Here is a 24,253-nt window from a genome sequence, read left to right on the forward strand (position 1 = left end):
TCCACCATCTACAAGGCACAAGTCAGGAGTGCGCTGGAATACTTGTCACTTGCCTGGATGAGTGCAGCTCCAACAACACTCAAGAAGCTCGCTACCATCCAGGACAAAGCAGCCCATGTGATTGGCACCCCATCCACCACCTTAAACATTCACTCCCTCCATTACTGGCGCACCATGGCTGCAGTGTGTACCATCTACAAGATGCACTGCAGCAACTCACCAAGGCTTCTTCGGCAGCACCTCCCAAACCTGCAACCTCTTCCACCTAGAAGGACAAGGGCAGCAGGCGCATGGGAACACCATCACCTGCAAGTTCCCCTCCAAGTCACACACCATTCCGACTTGGAAATATATCGCCGTTCCTTCATCGTCGCTCGGTCAAAGTCCTGGAACTCTCTCCCTAACAGTACTGTGGGAGTACCTTCACCACACAGACTGCAGCGGTTCAAGAAGGCGGCTCAAGGGCAATTAGGGATGGACAATAAATGCTGGCCTTGCCAGCGACGCCCACATCCCAGAAACCAATTAAAAAAAATCTACTGTTAGGTTATGTAGTCGTAACAGAAGAGGAGATGCAACTTTGAGAAGAACCCTCCCCCTCACAATGTTTGAGTTAAAAGAAAGAGCTTGCATTTATATAGTGCCTTTCACCTCAAGACATCACATTGTGTTTTACAGGCAATGACGTACTTTTGAAGTGTAGTCACTGTTGTAATGTGGGAAAGTGTATTGTTATTTTTCTGCTGGTTGCACACTCGAGCCCATCAACTGTTACCTCAGAACTAATGTAAGGCAGTAACTTTATAGAATTTTACAGCACAGAACGAGGCCATTTGGCCCGTCATGTCTGTGTCGGCTCTCTGAAAGAGTTACCTAATTAGACCCATTCCCCGGCTCTTTCCCAATAGCCCTGCAAATTTTTCACCTTCAAATATTTATCCAATTCCCTTTTGAAAGTTATTATTGAATCTACTTCCACCACCCTTTCAGGCAGTGAATTCCAGATCATAATAACTCGCTGCATAAAAAAAAATTCTCCTCAACCCTCCTGATCCTTTTGCCAATTAAATAAATCTGTGTCCTCTGGTTACCGACCCTCCTTGCGGTGGAAACAATTTCTCCCTATTTACTCATGATTTTAAGTACCTCTATTAAATCTCCCCTTAACCTTCTCTGCTCTGAGGAGAACAATTCCAGCTTCTCCAGTCTCTCCACATAACTGAAGTATATTGCTTCATTTTTTCTTTCTTCATATCCTTTCCCTCTCTGAGCATTCTCCTCTCATCCAGCTTGATTGTCACAGTCGGTGGTGCCTTCGACCAATATTGCACTGTAACTGGCACCGTGTCCTGAGTGTGATTTGTTCACCATGTTTTCCCTGCTCCCACTGTGGAAGTAATTCAACAACAACTTGTATTTATATAGCGCCTTTAACAGAGTAAAACATCCCAAGGCACTTCACAGGAGCGTTATCAGTCATAAATCTGACACCGAGCCACATAAGGAGATATTCAGACTAGTGACCAAAAGCTTGGTCAAAGAGGTAGGTGTAATGATCAATAACATGTCATTCTATAGTGGACACTAGGTGGAGCCGTAGAGCTGTATATAAGACTACACTACCCAGCTGTATATATATTAAGACTACATTACCCATGAGGCACTAGGCTACCCACAAGGCAGCAGTCAAGATGGAAGCCTCTACGGATACTGTACCTAGTCCACATGTGCTCAATAAAGTAACTAGCAAAAGCTAGCTGTGTTCATAATAAGAATGTCTATTTATTAATGAACATAAGATGGTACCAGGGTGGTGAAGATCTGCTGAAAATTGTGAAAAGCGACATGGAGAATTTGAAGCCACCAGAGCGTTTGAAACTCACAGGAAACATCGACTACAATTGGCAGACTCTTAAACAACAATTCAAACGCTACATTGCAGCCATCGGGTTCAGTATGAAACCAGACGCAAGGAAGATAGCGTTGCTGCTTACGGTTGCAGGCCCACAGGCGATAGAGGTATTTAATACATTTGTATTTAATCCAGTGGAGAACAGAGAAAAATTAGAAGATGTGCTAAAAAAATTTGATGCACATTGCTCTCCCAAAAAGAATGAGACCTATGAAAGATACATCTTCTGTTCTTGGACACAGCAGCAAAATGAGACTTTTGATAGCTTTATAACTGATCTGAAACTGAAAGCACAGACATGTAATTTCTCTGAGCTCAAAGCATCCATGATTCGTGACCAGATTGTGTTTGGTATTCATGATAAAAAAGTCAGGGAACGCCTGTTGAGAGAAACCGAACTAAATTTGGAAAATGCGGTGAAAATATGCCAAGCCAGCGAGCTAGCTCGAAAGCACGCGAAGACTTTCAGTGAAATCAATAATGATGCGATTGTAATGAGTGATAATGCTGCTGTCGGTGCTGTGTCCTATAAGGGGAAGAAATATGGGCAGAACAGAAATGAAAAGCAATCGGAGGATGACATTTTTAATTGTAAACGCTGTGGTTACAAACATCAGTTAAGACAATGCCCAGCGTTTGGAAAAATGTGCACAAAGTGTAATGGAAAGAATCACTTTGCCAAACAATGCTTTTCAAAAGTACAAACTAAGAAAGGGCAACGAGTTAATGTAATTGAGGACACTGATTTAAGTGAGACATTTTTTGTAGGAATGGTGTCATGTGACAATATCAAAAAGGATACAGAAAATGTGCAGCCCTCAGAAATGGACAATGCTGAACATAAAGTTAATGCAGTAAAAGAGGACAAATGGATGATCCCACTGCAGGTAAATGGAGCATTAGTTACCTTGAAACTAGACACTGGGGCAAAAGCAAACTTAATCAGTATGAGTGACATTAACAATATGAAAGAAAAGCCCAAAATACAGAAAAAGTCAGTACTACTGAAGGACTATAATGGACAGAAATCATACTATGACAAGTCATCCAAAACTCTAAAACCATTGACAAGGGATGATGTTGTCAGGATTGAGGATCCAGATACATGGAACAGGAAAGCTACAGTTCTTGAGGAAGTAGGACCAAGGTCATACACTGTTAGAACTGAGGAAGGACAGATTCTCAGGAGGAGCCGCCGTTCCCTCCTAAAAACACAAGAGACTATTCAAGACCAGATTGATGACAATGCCGCAACTGCCTCTTGTCATTCACCGCCAGAACAATCTCATGAAGACACATCAGACTTACCCATGTTGACAAGATCCACATGTGAAGTAAAAGAGCCTGATAGACTTAATCTTTGAGTACAATGTAAAGCTTTGAAAATGTGTTGACTGTTTTGAAAATGTTTATGTTTATAGAGCACTAACAAAAGTGTTACTGATATTATCTTTATTATTTTCTTGAAAGTTGATTGATATTGATTTTGTTAAACCTCAAAGAAAGGGGGATGTAATGATCAATAACATGTCATTCTATAGTGGACACTAGGTGGAGCCGTAGAGCTGTGTAGAGCTGTATATAAGACTACACTACCCAGCTGTATATATATTAAGACTACATTACCCATGAGGCACTAGGCTACCCACAAGGCAGCAGTCAAGATGGAAGCCTCTACAGATACTGTACCTAGTCCACATGTGCTCAATAAAGTAACTAGCAAAAGCTAGCTGTGTTCATAATAAGAATGTCTATTTATTAATGAACATAAGAGTAGGTTTTTAGGAGCGTCTTAAAGGAAGAGAGAGAGGTTTAGGGAGGGAATTCCAAAGCATAGGGCCTAGGCAGCTGAAGGCGCGGCTGCCAATGGTGGAGCGGTGAAAATCAGGGATGCGCAAGTGACCAGAATTGGAGGAGCGCGGAGTTCATTTCCTCTCTGTTCGTGGTCTCCAATGCAATGCCTGCTTTGATTGGGAACTTACCCTGTGGGGAAATCACGGGTGCAAGGGACGGTGCAGCCTTTTGGGGGTCGTATTTTTCATCTCCAATCAGAGTGGGCAAGACCAACGACCAAATGAGCAAACCTCCCACACCTTAAAGAGCCCGCTTATTGTTTGTGCCTCTACGACGTGGTGGGCATCAGGATCAAAGCATCAAAGAATGTAATCAGGAAGGAGATTGAGCATTGATAACAGATGCCAAGGCAGGCTGGGGGCACACAACACCATGGTCAAGTGATATTTTCAGCTAATAAAAGCTTTCCCTTTTCTGACCGATGTTTAATAATGATTTTCATGTAAAAATATTTGGTTATGCGGTATTGTACACCCTTCCAATTTATGTGCATGTCCACACGCTCAGTAAGGACCTGATGTATTTGGTGCCAATTACCACAGCATGGATTGGAGAAATCAGATCGATAACTATTCCCAGAATGTACTGATGTAACAGAGAATTACCCACACTTTTCAATATACACTTTAGCAGAACAATCATATTGATTTATGACCAGGAACAAAGCTTGCACCGTTTTTAGAAGTAAATGCCTATTTATTTTTCTTTCTCTCTGACTCTTCACTTATTTATTCCACTTATTGTAAACACTGGTTGCAATTTGTAATGAAATCATTTCAGTTGAAACAGCCCTGAGCCGGTGCTTTGCACTGGCAATCAGCTTTTATTAACTGGAGATCGCACCGACAACAGCAAAAAGTAAAAATTAAGCCAATGCAGATTTCTGGATGTGAATTATTACTGAGCTAAGGGTACACCTGTGGCCATATACTGTACTACTTAGGCCTTGGAGATATCTTTTACGAGGTATGTGCATTGTGCCATGTCTGTTGAGGTGCTGCACTGCCGGAGGCGCCGTCTTTCGGATGAGATGTTAAACCAAGGTCTTGTCTGTCCTCTCAGGTGGACGTAAAAGATCCTGTGGCACTATTCAAAGATGAGCAGGGGAGTTCTCCCCGATGTCCTGGCCTATATTTATCCCTCAATCAACATCACTAAAACAGATTATCTGGTCGTTATCACATTGTTGTTTGTGGGGCCTTGCTGTGTGCAAATTGTCTGCCACGTTTCCTATATTACAGCAGTGGCTACACTTCAAAATAATTTCACTGGCTGTGAAGCGCTTTGGGACGTCCTGAGGTTGTGAAAGGCGCTGTATAAATGAAAGTGCTTCTTCTTCTTCTTAGTTGCTATGGGCCCAATATATCTCGGAGGCGCATTTGGAGCGGGGGTAGGGGGGAGGAGTTATGGATGGGGGACTCGGAAGTATGGGTTTTCCAAAGGTCCTGCAGTTACTGCAGGACGTCTTTTACATTGTTTCTGCAGATTTGCTGACCGACAGCCAGCCTGATTGACAGGCTGTTTGGCAGGCTGATTGGCAGGCCGGCTGCCTGTCGGGCAGGAAAGCCTGCAGCAGAAGGACGGAGCAGAGCAGCAGGCAGGGAGAGCTCGTTGCCGGGTTCTAGTGGGTGGGGGGGTGGAGAGATGGTGGGAATGGGGGAGGGTGGAGCTGGTGGTCGGGGGCGGGGGAGAACGTGGTCCGTGGGGAGTAAATGGTGATGGTGGGGCACGTGGTCGATGGGAGCAGATGGTGGTGGGGTTGTCTGATAAGTGGGGGTGGGGGGGAGGACTAGATAGATCAGCGGGGTGGGTTCACAGGGTTAGCTTGTTGGGCCTGGAGGAAACACTCCTGCTCCTCCTGGCTCGCAAGCAGAGCTGGAAAGGCACTTACCTCATGGACCTGGCCCTTCTTAACTCCTTTCACCTGCCGGGTTTCCTGAGGCCCGAGGAACCCGGTGACCATGGTTGAAAATAGAAACACTGTTAAAAAGGAGGCTCACAGCCTCTTTAATAGGTTTCAATGACTGACCCGCCTCATGCAAGCGGTTAAAACCAGAAGTGGGAGGATTCAGTTCCTGTTTCAGATTTTTAACGTTTCAACCTCCCACCTGACCCAGACCCACCTGTTTTTTGGGGGGGTTAAAATTACCCCCTATATATTTCAAACATAGAACGCTTCACATCAGTATGGACTGCTGCTCGCTCCCCCTCTGCTTTTTGCTTCATTTTTTGGCTGCCCTTGCAAAGATTCTAGAGTCATTCGCAGTGTATTTGTTTACTGTTTGCACACTTGCTGCTGAAACAGGGCTCCGGGAGGTGGGACGATCTCCACCGCACACTCTGAATCGAGATCGACCGCAAACTGCAGCTCGGTCTCCCAACCCTCCGTCACGGACGGGCCGGCACTGCTGTCCTGTTGACAAGGTGCGACAGTGTCTCACTCACGTGGCCTGCTGCATTGAGCAGCTCCTTCATTAAAGCGGAGCAGTGCCCTGCAAGAGAAAAGGAAAGCCAGTCACTGAATGCCTGTGATTATAAGAGTCTGGAATGGATGCTGACTAACATTTGTCTTGCATTAAAGGACAGAAAAGAAAGACGATGAGATTAGATGGATGGATGGATGGATGGAGGGAGGGAGGGATTTGCATTTATACAGTGCCTTTCCTGACCTCCGCACATCCCAAAGTGCTTCACTGCCAATGAAGTACTTGTTTGAAGTGCAGTCACTGTTGTAATGTAGGAAACCCGGCAGCCAATTTGCGCTCAGCAAGATCCCACAAACAGCAATGTGATAATGACCAGATCATCTGTTTTTAGTGATGTTGGTTGAGGGTTAAATATTGGCCAGGACACCGGGGACAACTCTTCTATCTGCTTCGAAATTGTGCCGCGGGATCTTTTACAGCCACCACAGAGGGTCTGACGGGGTCTCGGTTTAACGTCTCACCTGAAAGATGGCACCTCCGACAGCGCAGCACTCTCTCGGTACTGGCACTGGGAGTGTCAGCCTGGATTATGTGCTCAAGTTCTCAGGAGTGGGGTTTGAACCCACGACAGAGACGAGAGTGGTACCCACTGAGACAAGGCTGACACCCGATTGCGAAAACTGGATATATTTTTTAAAATCAGCCAAGTGTTCACAGATAAATGGGATCCATTTATTCTACAACTGTGACTTGAGTTCAGAAATGTAGGCTGTTGACTCCAAGTTTATGCTGAGTGAATAGACCCTGGGTGCAGTAGTGTGTTGGTTTACAGCACCATGGAGTGGCAGGAATGTGGGCTTACATTCCTGCAGTTCATTACATGAGAAACTATCCCATCTCAGATGATCAGATTACTTGAGGAAGATCCAGGGTAAGGTAATGTTAGTATTTAAGATACAATTTAATATCCATGTATAATATGCACCCCACACTTGGAATTTTCTTTGGAGGGTGGAATCTGAATTATGTTGGAAGATTTACGGTAAATCCAGACGGTATTGTTTAGTATGTGTGTGAGGACTGTTCCATGATGTGCTATCAATTGGGATCTGGTGGTGAGATTCCCGGGAAAGAGCTGTGGAATGACTCAATCTGCTGCCTGGGTTTCAATGTAGGATGTGCTTGTAATCTTAAACTGACTCACTTGCCTAAAATTGTGTCTGCTGAAAATCAGACAGAAACACAATGAAAGCATGTACAGATATGGGTAACAGAGGTTACAGCGCCACTGACTGGCTGAGTATGGATGATGTCATGGTCATATGGGTGCCTCGTGGCGTTGGGTATAAATGAAGAATTGCCTTACGGGAAAAAGGGCAGAGCAGGAAGAGTAGAGAAGAAAGAATCAGACAGTTTGAACACTCATGGTCACTTGATCTTCAAAGGGCGTCCCAAAGCACTTTACAACCAATGAAGTACTTTTGAAGTGTAGTCACTGTTGTAATGTAGGTAATGCGGTAGCCAATTTGCGCACAGCAAGATCCCACAAACAGCAATGAGATAATGACCACATGATCTGTTTTTTTTAAAAGGTGATTTTGACTGAGGGATAAATATTGACCTTGACACTAGGGAGAACTCCCCTGCTCTTCCGTGGTATCTTTTACATCCACCTGAGAGGGCAGACAGGGCCTCGGTTTAACATCTCATCCAAAAGACAGCACATTATTCCCTCAGTGCACTTAAATTTCAGTTTAGATTTTGCGCCCAAGTTGCTGGTGTGGGATTTGAACCCACGACCTTGTAACGCAGAGGCAAGAGTGCTACCGCTGAGCCACAGCTGGCTGATGCAGGAGATCCTGATCGAACAATAGCCGGAATGCCTCCACATTTAGATGCAGCACCTGACCCTTTAACTGAGAGGCGATTCCTCCTGCAAGGCAAGAGGGATTGTGCCTCTGTTCATTGCCATAATGTCTGACACCCATAGTTTGTGGGGCCAATAAGGGGTTACCTTGTACTATAACTTGTGCTGTATGCACATATCTTTTGAACTACTCATGGCATCTGTGGACATGCAGGAGACACATACAGGAACCTTCATGTCCAGTAAAACAAGGGGCTGTCCAACCTTTGGGCTAATGTGGCCTCTGTCCTTGAACAGAAACATGGGAACTGATGGTTGCCTGGAGAGACAAAAAGGGCTATGTTTGGACACTGATGCATGTCCCTTAGGGCAGGAATCATGCGCTTACACACTTTAACTACTAGGCACCACCATAATTTTCAGAAGAAGTTAAAGAGGCAAATCAAGATCTGAGTAACCAACGGGGTTTCAGCCGAACCTAGCTACAACTTACCAACTTGCACTTTAAGAGACAGCGCCTCTTTAAGTCTCTGAACTAGCAGATGTAGCTCCTCTTCATCATCTTGTGCGGTTTCCTGTTGCTTAGTCTTGCTGTCCTCAGCCATTGTGCCCACTAGCTGCTGCTCTTTGGTCAGACGCGCACCCCGTTGTCGTGTCCTATTGAAGCCTGCACCTTCCACCAGTCCCACTCTTTCCCTGTGACGGCTCAGTTCTTTGGCAGTCCACCTCTCTTCAGAACCATTAGCAGATTTCAACCCAGCAGCCGCAGGAGGAGGCATCGAATTTGAGAGGATAGCCGTCCCCGTTAGTGACCTTTTCCTCACGCCACCCCTTGGCTGCTGCTCAGCTGACTTTGCCGGCGGAGGGTTTCTGCTGGATTTTTCCTGTGCTGTGGTTACTCCTCTTCTACCCAGGGGTTCTGGGTCCTTTGCGCTATAACTTGCAGCCGGCTGCGAGACCCCATCTGTAGACTCCTGGCACAGCCGTGAATGGAACTATACAAGATAAAGTTGGTAGCACATTTCCTATCATTGTATAATTTGTACAGCCAAGGTTATCATTTTCAATTATATAGCTAAAGTTTGGAAGAGCGCTTGATCGCCAGCCCATCCACCACCTTAAACATCCATTTCTAGATGGCGAGAAGCTAAGAACTGTGGAGGAGCAGAGAGATTCAGGAGTCCAAGTATAGAAATCACTAACAGCTAGTGGACAGGTACAAAAATTAATTTATAAAGCTAATGGAATGTTGATCTTTAGCTCGAAGGGGTTGGAATACAAAGGGGTGGAAGTGGTTAGACCCCATCTGGAGCATTGCGTGTGGTTCTGGGCATTGCACCTCAGGAAGGATATACTGGCCTTGGAGGGGGTGCAGCGCAGATTCACCAGAATTATATCAGGGCTAAAGGGGTTCAATTGTGAGGATAGGTTATGACTTAGCGCTCCAAATGGCCCTCTAGGGGAATTTTTCCCCCAGAGAAACTATTTCCTGTGGTGGGGGAGTCCAGAACAAGGGGCATAACCTTAAAATTAGAGCTAGGCCATTCAGGGGTGATGTCAGGAAGCATTTCTTCACACAAAGGGTAGTGGAAATCTGGAACTCGCTCCCCCAAAAAGCTGTTAAGGCTGAGGGTCAATTGAAAATTTCAAAACTGAGATTGATAGATTTTTGTTAGGCAAGGGTATTAAGGGATATGGAACCAAGGCGGGTAAATGGAGTTAAGATACAGATCAGCCATGATTTAATTGAATGGCGGAATAAGCTTGAGGGGCTGAGTGACCTCCTCCTGTTCCTATGTTCCTACCACCTCATGAGCAGCGGTCCCAGCAAATCACAGTCGCAATCGCAGTTTCAGCACACTGTGAGAAGACAGATTGCACTGCCGGCCCAGGTCTTGGACAACCTTTACACGATAAGGCAATATCAAGAGATGCGGTTTGACATGAAACTTGTCTGAGGCAACAACCCAATGGATTCCAGTGTTGCTTTGGTTTTCAACGTCTGTAGTGCTTGAACCAGACAGATTAACATATTATTTACAAGGATGATACCAGGAGTAAGAGGGTATAACTATCAGGAAGACTGAACAGACTGGAACTCTTTTCTCTAGAAATGCGAAGGCTGAGGGGTGACCTGATAGAGGTTTTTAAAATGATTAGGGTAGACAGAGAAGATGGTTCCACTTGTTGAGGAGTCTAAAACTAGGGGCCATAAATATAAGATAGTCACTAATAAAACCAATAGGGAATTCAGGAGAAACTTCTTTACCCAGAGAGTGGTGAGAATGTGGAATTTGCTACCACATGGAAGCAGTTGAGGCGAATAACATAGATATTTTAAGGGGAAGCTAGATAAACACATGAGGGAGAAAGGAATAGAAGGATATGCAGACAGGGTTAGATGACGTGTAGTGGGAGGAGTCTCATGTGGAGCATAACCATCGGCACTGACCTGTTGGACTGAATGGTCTGTTTCTGTGGTCTGTTTCTGTGCTCTGTTTCTGTGCTGTACATTCTATGTAATTCTAGGTAATATTACAATTCCTCCGACACCTCCTTCTCCCCACAGTCAGGTTTTTGAATCCTGACACTAGCTTACCGGAAGCAGCATCCTGAGATGTTGAATCTCTTCCTGCAAATGCCGGTTGTCTTCATTTAGAACTTTAATCTTTGCTTCCAAACTACACCACTTGTCTTCTTGCAAGGATTGGTTGGACTGCATTATAAGCTTCCAGCACTGCAGCTGTTGTTCAAGAAATCTACAGTGGACAGGTACAGAACGACTTAGTTATTTCAGTACTGCACTTGGGCCAACCCCTCTGCCTCAGCTTTCAGCCATGGCTCAGTGTGTAGCATTCTAGCCTCTGTCAGAAGGTTGAGAGTTCAAATCCCAATCCAGAGTCTTAAGCACAAAATCTAGGCTGAAGCTTCAGTGAAGTACTGAGGGAGTACTGCACTGTCGGGAGTTACCCTGTTTTGGATGAGACGTTAAACCGAGGCCCTGTCTGCCCTCTTGGGTGGACGTGAAAGATCCCATGGCATTATTTTGAAGAAGAGCAGAGGAGTCTCCCTGATGTCCTGGCCAATATTTATCCCTCAACCATAATCACTAAAAAGCAGATTATCTGGATATTATCGCATTGCTGTTTGTGGGACCTTGCTGTGTGCAAATATTTTTTTTTATTCGTTCATGGGATGTGGGCGTCACTGGCATTTATTGCCCATCCCTAGTTGCCCTTGAGCAGGTGGCGGTGAGCCACCTTCTTGAACCGCTGCAGTCCGTGTGGTGAAGGTACTCCCATAGTGCTGTTAGGGAGGGAGTTCCAGGATTTTGACCTAGCGATGATGAAGGATCGGTGATATACGTCGGAGAAGCCTTGGTGAGTTGCTGCAGTGCATCTTGTAGATGGTACACACTGCAGCCACAGTACGCCAGTGGTGGAGGGAGTGAATGTTTAAGTTGGTGGATGGGTTGCCAATCAAGTGGGCTGCTTTGTCTTGGATGGTGTTGAGCTTCTTGAATGTTGTTGGAGCTGCACTCATCCAGGCAAGTGGAGAATATTCCATCACACTCCTGTCTTGTCCCTTGTAGGTAGTGGAGAGGCTTTGGGGAGTACCTCCTCTTTATCAATTTTTATCCTGTCCAATATCACTACTACCTCCTCCTTTACTGCTACATTGGCAGCATCCTCTTCTCTAGTGATGACAGATGCAATGGTAGCTCAGCCATGCCCTCTGCCTCCACAGGAAGATCTACTTTTTGGTCCCTAATCGGCCCCACCCTTCCTGTGACTACCCTTTTACTATTGTTACTAAATAGAATGATAGTTATAGGAGAGGGTAACTGTAGGGGTAAATAGAATGATAATTACAGGAGATGGTAACTGTAGGGGACAGTGTGTGAGTGCTAAAGGAGAAGGAGTATAATGAACATTAAAGTGGAAAATGATGTTGGAGTAAATACAGTGGTTGTTGGAGGAGAGGTTAACTCAAGGGCCAGCTATAGTAAACATTAAAGAGGATGATGATGATAGGGGTAAGTACTGTGAATGTTAAAGAAGGAGGAACCAGGGGTAAGCACAGCGAATCAGCTGGAGTCCTATGACCTTAGCCGAGGAGGAGGCACATGGAGTTAGCTCACATTGCTTTGTCCCTGTATCTGCAATGTGTTGAATTTAAGAGCCTTTACACGATCTCCTAATACTAACATAGTCTTTCCCAGATATCAGATCCAGGGCATGCAGAGTACATCTTCTTTTCATGAAAATCTTGAGTAGTGAAGTGCAAGACTGCCGGAGATATCGGGTATACTCACTGCTCCTCTTGTTGCAGTTCCTTGATGGCTGCCTTTGTGTTGCGCATTTCTCTTTGTATAGGTGCAATCCACTTGCTGTTCAAATGGGACTGTAGGGAGAGGAATGATTGTTATAGCTTTAGATTTAGTGACCAACCATAGATATTCTTCAAGGCAAGGGCACGTGGCAATGACTAATCACCAATAGCTTTAGATTTGGTGACCAACCAACCAGAGATAGGCTATAAAAGAAACAGAAAATACTCAGTCGGTCAGGCAGCATCTGTGGAGAGAGAAACAGACGTTTCAGCTCGATGACCTTTCGTTGGAATTGGAAGATAAACAGTTTTTAAGCAGAGCCAGAGAAAAGGGGGACAGGGTAAGAACAAAAGTGAAAGGTCTGAGATAGGGTGGAGGGCAGGAGTGATTACATGAGAAAAGGGATGATGGTGCAAGGCAAAAGTGGGTGGTAAAGGGACAAGTAAAGAAACAAAAGATGGGTCCAGAGGAGGTGTAAATAGTCACAGCATAATAGCAGAGAGGGAGGGAAGCTTGGAAAATCTGGCAAAGCGGAGAGGGTTGCCGTGGCCCGGGAATGCGACGGAGAAAGATGGGTAGACCCCAAGGGTGTGGACCACCCCGCCGGCCATGTATCGATGGGGGATCCCCACCCCAAGCACCAGCCCACATTTCCTCAACTCCCAGTGGCTCTGATGCAGCCATCCTCCATTACCAGCACCTGCTGTCCGCGAAAATGGGAGCGGTAGTTAAGATTTAAAATATTATAGATATTCTATAATGTGGCTAGAGGGCTGGGCCACGTGATCATGACTGATCAGTGACAAAATCATTCCATTGCCCCTCCTCGCCTGAAAACATTGACCCTGGCTGGGACACAGGTCCAAGGGTGCACAGAGTCCTCTGGTACTTCACCAAAGCGGCTGTTCTTCATGGGTGGGAGCTCAGCCATTCAGTGTCAGCAGCTATTCCAACGTGGAGAGCATCACAGGCGAGTCCAATCTTGTCCTCGCCCAATGTCCACACGGGTACATTTTCCAGCAGGAATCCCTGGGCAGCAATAAGGAGCAAGAGCCCCTGGATGAGTTTTATCTCCCTCAGCCCGATTGTTGCCGAGGCCAACTTTAGCACCCATATCATTGCCACAGCTGAATTTAACACAGACTGGGCACTGAACTTGGGCCTTCCTCTGTACTGTTCAACACCATTCTGGAGTATGGGAAATTTAATAGTTTAACTGAGTCAGAAGGTTGTGAGTTCAAGTCCCACTCCAGAGACATGAGCACAAATTTTAGGTGACACTCCAGTGCAGTACTGAGGGAGTGCTGCACTGTCGGAGGTGCCGTCTTTCCTCTCAGGTGGACGTAAAAGATCCCATGGCAGGAGAGTTTTCCCAGTGTCCTGGTCAATATTTATCCCTCAACCAACAACTAAAACAGATTAATTGGTCATTATCACAAACAGGTGTGAGCTTGCTGCGCATGAATTGTTTGCCGCGTTTCCTACATTATAACAGTGACTACCCTTCAAAAGTAATTAATTGGCTGTAAAGCGCTTTGGGATGGCCTGAGGTCATGAAAGTCATGAATGGAACCTCCAACAGCGCCCCCTCACTACTGCGCTGGGAGGGTCTGCCTGGATTATGTGCTCAAGTCTCTGGAGTGGGCCTCAAACCCACAACTTTTTGACCTAAAGCCGAGAACGCGCCCACCCTGGCTGACACCTGATAAAGGATATTGACACATAGTCGCCCCGCTTCTTCTGCTTGTCTCTGCAATGATGGCTTTGACACCCTTCCCCGGCACTGATGCGAGATACCTTGTCAGGGACAGTAGACGCTGCTCCGGGACTCCTCCTGAGCTCCTTTGACAGCAAAGGGCCCGTCTGCTGTGCTTTCGATGCTCTTGCAACCTTCCCCGGAGCAGATTCAAAATTGACGGACATCTCCGTTAAGCAACGGTTTGCAGGTGGTCGCGACTGTTCTGCAGCGCTGCGAAAGTACGAACACAAAGACTTTTTAGAAAAATCTATTGTTTTAGACTGGAAAACCTCAAGCTGCGCTTGGTAAGGTCACGATAGCAAAATACTGCAGATGTTGGAAATCCAAAATAACAACAGAAAATGCTGGAAAAACTCAGCAGGTCAGGCAACATCCGTGGAGAGAAATTTGAGTTGACGTTTCGGGTTGGACCCTTCTTCAAAAGGGTCTTCTTGAAGAAGGGTCCAACCCGAAACGTCAACTCAAATTTCTCTCCACGGATGTTGCCTGACCTGCTGAGTTTTTCCAGCATTTTCTGTTGTTATTTCTTGGTAAGGTCACTGTTGGCAATCAGAGCACAGGGTACAACTGGTTAAGAGTAAAGCTCCATCTGCTTTGCCCAAACAATAGGGGAGGTTTTGATGCATTTAAGGGGAAGCTAGATAAGTACACGAGGGAGAAAGGAATGGAAGGAAGCTGGGGTGGAGCATAAACACCAGCATAGGCCGGTTGGGTTGAATGGCCTGTTTCTGAGCTGTAAATTCTATGTCATTCTGTGTAATTTTCCACTTTGGCACATCAGGAATTTGTGCACCCCCAGCTGGTGATTTTCTGTCCCACAAGCTGAGAGTGCTAAAGCGGCAAATCTCCCCAAATGTGCTTTACCTCCAACCTCAGAAGTGCTTCCCTTCCCGCACCAGTGTGGAATTCCATTTTACACACCAGCCATTCTTGCAGAATGCAATGGCTGGATCAGCGCCAACTAGTGGTGAATTAGAGAACTGGGTGGAGATTGTCCAAACTCACATAACCCCTCTGAGAGGAGAAAACCTTCTTGCTATTAGCCTGGGACTGTGGAAGCAGATTCAATAATGACTCTCAAAAGGGAATTGAATAAATACTTGAATAGGAAAAAAATGGGCAGGGCTATGGAGAAAGAACAGGGGAGTGGGGCTAATAGGAAAACTCTTTCAAAGAGCTGGCACAGGCACAGTGGACCAAATGGCCTTTTTTTGTGCTGTTTGACTCTATGACGTGTGGGTTCCTCACACTCCCTGATTCTCAGCTGGTGGGTCTCCCTCGTGCGTTTTGATCAGAGCAGCTCTTCGACCAGCCTCCTTCCTCTGGCAACGAGCGGGCAGGAGATTGTTTCGGATAGTACGGGCTAGTAACTTCAGGTCATCCTTGACGGATGTCTATACGGAAAGGGAGAAGGAAGAAGTAAAACCACAGCGAGAAATCGAATCAGATACAACTCAACAATGACAATTAGCATATGCTCTATCCAAAATGCGGATCATACAGTTTAAATTAATTACACTACATTTATTGTGCTGCCTTCAATAAACAGGTCTGATCAATCACCTCGTCACTTTGGTACAGAAAGAATTGCATTTATATAGTGCCTTTCACAACTTCCCAAAACGCTTTGCAGCCAATTATGCACTTTTGACGTGTAGTGACTGCTGTACGCTCCACAAATGTTGCCTGACCTGCTGAGTATTTCCAGCATTTTCAATTTCTATATCAGTAATAATAGTCTGATTTAATTGAAGGGTTTAAATGTCATCAAACCAGGAGTGCAAACCTCTAGTGGATTTATGGATGTCATCTGAACCCTACTATTAAATTACAACTGTATACTCACCCTCTATAGTCTACTAGCTGGGGGGCCCGGCGTTGCCTAGGCTTTTTTGTAGAACGGCAGTTTACAGGGCCGCGCGGTTGACGGCCGGCCGCTGCCGCTCCCCCGCTCTGTGTCTCAGGCCGAGCGGTTGTCAGGCCCGGCCCGGCCCGAGTGAGCCCAACTCACCTCCCGCTCCAGCGGGCCGGGAGCGGGATACTGTGCCGGAGCCGCAATGTGGGGGTTTGTTGTGCTGGTGCTGTCGCTGTCGGTATTTAAAAAATGGCGGCGACGTTTCGGGAGGCTGCAGGATTAGGCCCGCCCACACACGGAATGAAACACCCCCCATGACGCACCGATTGGTCAACCATCAGGTCACTGAACTGTAGGATTGGTCAACCATCATGTCACTCAACGCTAATGAGCGGTAGGATTGGTCAACCGCTAATGAGCGGATTTTTGAACGTTTTTTGTATACTGTCTGAACAATATTTGTCTGACCAAAAAGTAAATATGCCTATGACACTCCCCTGATCATCAGCTTTCTTTTGGTATAACATATGTGTAGGTACGCTCTATAACTTTTGAGTGTATAGCGGACAGACAGACAGACAGACATACATACAGACAGAGACACCACTATCCTTTTATATATATTTATATATATATATATTTATATATATGGGCAGCACGGTGGCATAGTGGTTAGCACTGTTGCCTCACAGCACCAGGGACCCGGGTTCGAATCCGGCCTCGGGCGACTGTCTGTGTGGAGTTTGCACATTCTCCCCGTGTTTGCGTGGGTTTACTCCGGGTGCTCCGGTTTCCTCCCACAGTCCAAAGATGTGCGGATTAGGTTGATTGGCTATGATAAATTGACCCTTAGTGTTAGGGGGATTAAATACGTGGGGTTACGGGGATAGGGTGGGATATGTGTCGGTGTAGGGGTTATGGGGATCGGGTGGTATATGTGTCGGTGCAGGCTCGATGGGCCGAAATGGCCTCTATCTGTACTGTGGGGTTTCTGTGATTTCTGTGATTTCTGTGATATAGCCTTTTATTATATACTAGCTGGAGTGCCCGGCGGTGCCGAGGGTTTTTTGAGGGCATGTTGTTGTTGGAAGAGAGAGAGAGAGCGACTGGGGGGAAGAGAGAGAGCGACTGGGGGGGAAGAGAGAGTGTGACTGGGGGGAAAAAAGCTTCAGAGGCCCAGGTAAGGCCTCAGACCGCGGGTGTCGGCGGGAGCGGGAAGCTTTAAAAAGCTTCAGAGGCCCAGGTAAGGCCTCAGACCGCGGGTGTCGGCGGGAGGCATGAGCGGGAAGCTTTAAAAAGCTTCAGAGACCCAGGTAAGGCCTCAGACCGTGGGTGTCGGCGGGAGGCGCGAGCGGGAAGCTTTAAAAAGCTTCAGAGACCCAGGTAAGGCCTCAGACCGTGGGTGTCGGCGGGAGGCGCGAGCGGGAAGCTTTAAAAAGCTTCAGAGACCCAGGTAAGGCCTCAGACCGTGGGTGTCGGCGGGAGGCGCGAGCGGGAAGCTTTAAAAAGCTTCAGAGACCCAGGTAAGGCCTCAGACCGCGGGTTTCGGCGGGAGGCGCGAGCGGGAAGCTTTAAAAAGCTTCAGAGACCCAGGTAAGGCCTCAGACCGCGGGTGTCGGCGGGAGGCGCGAGCGGGAAGCTTTAAAAAGGCTTCGGAGGCCCAGGTAAGGCGTACCAGTCTCCAGTCTCGGACCTCAGAGGGAAGGAGAGAGGTAAAAAGTAATCCAAGTGTGACGTCACCAGAAAGCGGGTAAGTGATTGGTTGGTGAGTATTTCTCTCTTTTGAAGCTTAAACTCTGTGGTTTCTAGAATCGGGGCAGAGGATATTTAAGAATAATATTAATAAATTTAATTAATTACATAGAATGGGAGAACAGGTGATGTGTTGCTGCTGCAATATGTGGGAGCTGGTGGACACCATTGATGTTCACGGTGATCACATTTGCAGTAAGTGTTGGCTGCTCGAGGAATTCCGGCTCCGTGTTGAAGAGCTGGAGTCCGAGCTTCAAACACTGAGACACATCAGGGAGGGGGAGAGTTACTTGGACTCTGTGTATCAGGAGGTAGTCACACCAATTAGATTAATTAATTCAGATGTAGTCCGTGGCCAGGGTCAGGGTGGTGTGACTAGAAGTGAGGTAGGTACGGGGATCCAGGAGGTAGTGTTGGAGGAGCCGCAGCCCTTGCTCTTGTCCAACAGGTTTGAGGCTCTTACTCCCTGTGAGGATGGGAACGGGGACTGCGGGGAGGATGAGCAACCCGGCCACAGCACCGTGGAGCGGGGGGCCATTCAAGTGGGGGGAGATAAAAGAAATGTTGTAGTGGTAGGGGATAGTATCGTTAGGGGGATAGATAGAGTTCTTTGCAGCCGAGAGCGAGAGTCCCGAAGGCTGTGTTGCCTGCCCGGTGCCAGGGTTAAGGACATCTCCTCTGGGCTGGAGAGAAACTTGGAGTGGGAGGGGGAGGATCCAGTTGTCATGGTCCATGTTGGTACCAACGACATAGATAGGACAAGGAAGGAGGTTCTGCTGAGGGAGTTTGAGCAGCTAGGGGTCAAATTAAAAAGCAGAACCATAAGGGTAATAATCTCTGGATTACTACCTGAGCCACGTGCAAATTTGGCTAGGGTAAATAAAATTAGAGAGTTAAATACGTTGCTCAAAGCCTGGTGTGGGAGAAATGGGTTTTGCTTCCTGGGGCACTGGCATCAGTACTGGGACGGGAGAGAGCTGTTCCGTTGGGACGGACTTCACTTGGCCAGTGCTGGGACTAGAGTCCTGGCGAATCGAATAACTAGGGCTGTAGAGAGGGCTTTAAACTAATTAGTGGGGGGGAGGTTTTAAGAGAGCGAAAAATAAAAATGACAGCGGAGAAGGCAATAGAGCAAGGTAGCAGTGGCGGAATTAAAAACCAGAGCGTGTCAGGAAGGGACAGAATGTATAATGATAAAGGTAAAGTAGTAAAAGGGGTAAAAGCAGGAATAAATTGTCAGAAAACATATTTGAAAGTTCTTTATCTGAATGCACGCAGCATTCGTAACAAAATTGACGAGTTGACGGTACAAATAACTACACATGGGTATGATCTGGTGGCCATTACGGAAACATGGCTGCAAGATAATCATGACTGGGAACTAAACATACAAGGGTATTTGACAATTAGGAAGGACAGACAGGAAGGAAAGGGAGGTGGGGTTGCTATGTTAATCAAGGATGGAATCACTGCAATAGTCAGAAATGATATTGGGTCAAAGGATCAGGATAGTGAAATAGTTTGGGTGGAGATAAGGAATAAGAAGGGGAAAAAGTCACTAGTGGGCGTAGTCTATAGGCCTGCTAACAGTGGCAACACTGTTGGTCGGAGTATAAATCAGGAAATAGTTGGGGCTTGTAATAAGGGAACAGCTATAATCATGGGGGATTTTAACTTTCATATTGACTGGGCTAATCAAATTGGGCATGGCAGCCTTGAGGAAGAGTTCATAGAGTGTATTAGGGACAGGTTCCTTGAGCAGTATGTAACTGAACCAACCAGGGGGCAGGCAATCTTAGATCTGGTCCTGTGTAATGAAACAGGATTAATAAAAAATGTCCCAGTAAAGGATCCCCTTGGAATGAGTGACCATAATATGGTTGAATTCCAAATTCAGTTTGAGGGTGAGAGAGTTGGATCTCAAACCAGCATACTGAGCTTAAATAAAGGAGACTATGAAGGTATGAGAGTAGAATTGACTAAAGTGGACTGGGAAAACAGATTAAAGTGTAAGACAGTACAAGAGCAGTGGTCTACATTCAAGGAGATATTTCACATCTTTCAAAATAAATATATTCCACTGAGGAAAAAGGGGAGTAAAAGAAAAGACAGCCATCCGTGGCTTAGTAAAGTAATAAAGGATAGTATCCAACTGAAAACAAGGGCATATAAAGTAGCCAAATCTAGTGGGAGGATAGAAGATTGGGAAGCATTTAAAAGCCAGCAAACAATAACTAAAGGATTAATTAAGAAAGGGAAGATAGATTATGAAAGTAAACTAGCAAAAAATATAAAAACAGATAGCAAGAGTTTCTACAGCTATATAAAAAGAAAAAGGGTGGCTAAAGTGAACGTTGGTTCCTTAGAGGATGGGACTGGGAAACTAGTGGTGGGAAACATGGAGATGGCAAAGACGCTGAACAAATATTTTGTATCAGTCTTTACAGTAGAGGACACTAAAAATATCCCAACACTGGACAAACAGGGGGCAATGGGGGGGGGGGGGGGGGAGGAGCTAAAGATGATTAAAATCACTAAGGAGATTGTACTCAGTAAAATAATGGGACTTAAGGCGGATAAATCCCCCGGACCTGATGGCCTACATCCTAGGGTCTTGAGAGAAGTGGCGGTAGGGATTGTGGATGCATTGGTGATTATTTTCCAGAACTCCCTGGACTCAGGAAAGGTCCCGGCAGATTGGAAAACTGCTAATGTAACACCCTTATTTAAGAAGGGAAGTAGACAAAAAGCTGGAAACTATAGACCAGTTAGCCTAACATCTGTGGTTGGCAAAATGTTGGAGTCCATTATTAAGGAAACAGTAACAGAGCATTTGGATAAACATAATTTAATAGGACAGAGTCAGCATGGTTTTATGAAGGGGAAGTCATGTTTGACAAATTTGCTCGAATTCTTTGAGGATGTAACATACAGGGTGGATAAAGGGGAACCAGTGGATGTAGTGTATTTGGACTTCCAAAAGGCATTTGACAAGGTTCCACACAAAAGATTACTGATCAAGATAAGAAATCACGGGATTGGGGGTAATATACTGGCATGGGTGGAAGATTGGCTATCTAACAGAAAACAAAGAGTTGGGATATTCATTCTCGGGCTGGCAATCAGTAACTAGTGTTGTTCTGCAGGGGTCAGTGCTGGGACCCCAACTCTTTACAATCTATATTAACGATTTGGAGGAAGGGACCGAGTGTAACATATCCAAGTTTGCCGACGATACAAAGATGGGAGGGAAAGCAATGAGTGAGGAGGACATAAAAAACCTGCAAAAGGACATAGACAGGCTAAGTGAGTGGCAGAGATTTGGCAGATGCAATATAATGTTGGAAAGTGTGAGGTTATGCACTTTGGCAGAAAAAATCAAAGAGCAAGTTATTATCTAAATGGAGAGAAACTGCAAAGTGCTACTGTACAAAGGGATCTGGGGATCCTGGTGCATGAAACACAAAAAGTTAGTATGCAGGTGCAGCAGGTGATCAGGAAGGCCAATGGAATCTTGGCTTTTATTGCAAGGGGGATGGAGTATAAAAACAGGGAAGTCTTGCTGCAGTTATACAGGGTATTGGTGAGGCCACACCTGGAATACTGCGTGCAGTTTTGGTTTCCATATTTAAGAAAAGATATACTTGCTCTCGAGGCGGTTCAGAGAAGGTTCACTCAGTTGATTCCGGAGATGAGGGGGTTGACGTATGAGGAAAGGTTGAGTAGGTTGGGACTCTACTCATTGGAGTTCAGAAGAATGAGAGGCGATCTTATCGAAACATATAAGATTGTGAGGGGGCTTGATCGGGTGGATGCAGGGAGGATGTTTCCACTGATGGGTGAGACTAGAACTAGGGGGCATAATCTAAGAATAAGGGGCTGCGTTTTCAAAACTGAGATGGAGGAGAACTTCTTCACTCAGAGGGTAGTAAATTTATGGAATTTGCTACCCCAGGAGCTGTGGAAGCTGCAACATTAAATAATTTAAAATGGAGATAGACAGTTTCCTAGCAGATAAGGGAATTAGGGGTTACGGGGAGAGGGCAGGGAAGTGGACGTGAGTCTAGAGTCGGATCAGCCAAGATCCTATTGAATGGCGGAGCAGGCCCCGAGGGGCCGTATGGCCTACTCCTGCTCCTACTTCTTATAAGAGAGAGAGGGGGATGAGGAGAGAGGGGAGGGAGGGGGCAGGGAGAGAGGGGGAGGAGGGGGCAGGGAGAGAGGGGGAGAGAGAGAGGGGAGGGAGGGGGGTAGAAAGAGAGGGGGGAGGAGGGGGCAGACAGAGAGGGGGACGGAGGGGGCAGACAGAGAGGGGGAGGGAGGGGGCAGGCAGAGAGGGGGAGGGAGGGGGCAGAGAGTTGGAGGGAGGGGGCAGAGAGGGGGAGGGAGGGGGCAGAGAGGGGGAGGGAGGGGCAGAGAGAGAGGGGGAGGGTGGGGGAGAGCGAGAGGTGGAGGGAGGGGCAGAGAGAGAGAGGGGGAGAGAGAGAGAGAGAGGGAGGGGGAGAGAGAGAGAGAGAGAGGGGGGGCAGAGAGAGAGGGGGAGGGAGGGGCAGAGAGAGAGGGGGAGAGAGAGAGGTGAGGCAGGTGGGAGAGAGAGGGGAGTGAGAGAGGGTGAGGCAGGGGGGAGAGAGAGGGGGAGAGGGGAGAGAGGGGGAGAAGGGAGGGGAGGGGGGGAGAGGGGAGGGAGGGGGGAGAGGGCAAGGGGGAGAGGGGAGGAGAGAGAGACAGAGGGAAGGAGAGAGAGAGGGCGAGTGGCCCGCGGCCGCAAATGGAGCCAAGCCCCGGGAACGGGCGTGAGCCGCTTGAGGCTGTGAGAGACGGCCAGGCTCGGTTGCCGGGGTAACCCTTCCCGCCGTCCCGATCCCGCCCTCCGCCCTCCCGAGCCCCGGCCCCCCGCCCGAGCCGGCTTCAAGACCGCCGATTGCGGCTGGGTCTGCGCTGGAGCCAAGTCCCAGGAACGGGTGTGAGCCGGCTTGAGGCTGTGAGAGAGGGCCGGGCCCGGTTGTAGGGGTAACCCTTCCCCCCCCTTCCCACCCCTCCCGAGCCCCGCCCTCCCGAGCACCGGCCCCTCGCCCGAGCCGGCTTCAAGACCGCACGGGGAAGAGTGAGAGAGAGGCACCGCCGCTCATCAGCGCCTCAGAGCCGGCCGGTGCGCGACCTAGCGATGTGAGGCCCGGCCGGACTCAGGTCGCGCTCCGGGCCGACGTTGACGCGTGTGCTGTGGGCCGATGTTGACGTGTGCGCTGACTCCCGCCCCGCCCGCCTTTACTAGATGGCGGCGATGGCTACGCTCGCCTCAGTCCCGCGCCGCCAGCCTTTAGAAAGATGGCGGCGATCGCGGGCTGCTTGTTGAGCGGGATGGGAGGTGTCTAGCTCGGGCGTGGCTGGGCAACAGAGGCCCAGGCTTCGAGGCCTGCAAAAACGGTGAAAGGTAGGAAAATTATGGAGGTTAGAGAAAAGATTTACAAATTAATTAACTTTTTAAAAAACAATTTGTGTTTTAAAAGCAACTTTTTTATTGCTGGAAATCTAGATTTGAAAAGAAACACGCAGAAAGTGGGAAACAGAAATGAAGAGTTTGGAATCAAGATGGCGGCCACTCACCTCAGCTCAGAAGGATTAGGCCCACCCACACATGCACGATTGGTCAACGTCAGGTCACTGAACTGTAGGATTGGTCAATCATCACGTCACTCAACTCTAGGATGGCCCGCCCGCACACGCAATGAACCCACCCCCGTGACGCAGCGATTGGTCAACCGTCGTGTCGCTCGACTGTACGATTGGTCAACCTTCACGTCACTCAATGCTAATGAGCGGATAATGAGCGAATTTTGAATGTTTTTTGGATACCGGTCTGAACAATTTTTGACTGACCAAAAAGTAAATATGCTTATGACCATTCCGGAATCATAAGCTTTCTTTTGATATAACACACGTGTAGGTACGTTCTATAGCTTTTGAGTGTATAGAGGACAGACAGACAGACAGCTGGAAGGACAGACAGAAGAGCAATTTTATATATATAGAGACGAGCTGAAGTGCCTGGCGGTGCCAGGGTTTTTTTGAGGGCATGTTGTTGTTGGAAGAGAGAGAGGGCGAGCGTGCGAGTGGGGGGGGGAAAAGAGAGGGCGAGAGCGTGAGTGGGGGGAAGAGAGAGAGAGAGAGAGCGCGAGTGGCGGGAGGGGGAGGCGAGAGAGGGGGAGGGGGAGAGAGAGAGAGGGGGGAGGGGAGAGAGAGAGGGGGGAGGGGGAGAGAGAGAGGGGGGAGGGGGAGAGAGAGAGGGGGCAGGGGGAGAGAGAGAGGGGGGAGGGGAGAGAGAGAGGGGGAGGGGGAGAGAGAGAGGGGGGGGGTGAGAGAGAGAGGGGGAGGGGGAGAGAGAGAGGGGGAGGGGGAGAGAGAAGGGGGAGGGGGAGAGAGAGAGAGGGGGAGGGGGAGAGAGAGAGGGGGGAGGGGGAGAGAGAGGGGGGGGAGGGGGAGGAGAGAGAGGGGGGA

General features: G+C 47.6%; 1 protein-coding gene across 1 annotated transcript in view; it reads right to left on the reverse strand.

Annotated features, from left to right (window-relative positions):
• Nucleotides 1-3,548: 3,548 nt before the first annotated feature.
• Nucleotides 3,549-24,253, reverse strand: part of dytn (dystrotelin) — a 39,985-nt gene continuing 19,280 nt past the window's right edge. Inside the window, exons 8-13 of the mRNA XM_085985483.1 lie at nt 15,400-15,545; nt 14,190-14,361; nt 12,375-12,463; nt 10,659-10,818; nt 8,553-9,054; nt 3,549-6,258 (exon numbers count right to left, since the gene is read on the reverse strand). Of these exons, the coding sequence (XP_085841609.1) occupies nt 6,155-6,258; nt 8,553-9,054; nt 10,659-10,818; nt 12,375-12,463; nt 14,190-14,361; nt 15,400-15,545 (1,173 nt within the window). The 3' untranslated portion in view covers nt 3,549-6,154. The remainder of the gene's footprint in view (nt 6,259-8,552; nt 9,055-10,658; nt 10,819-12,374; nt 12,464-14,189; nt 14,362-15,399; nt 15,546-24,253) is intronic.

The sequence above is a fragment of the Somniosus microcephalus genome, chromosome 4, assembly GCF_052327205.1.
Source record: "Somniosus microcephalus isolate GS21.2 chromosome 4, FLI_Smic_1.0, whole genome shotgun sequence".
NCBI classification, from domain to species: Eukaryota; Metazoa; Chordata; class Chondrichthyes; order Squaliformes; family Somniosidae; genus Somniosus; species Somniosus microcephalus.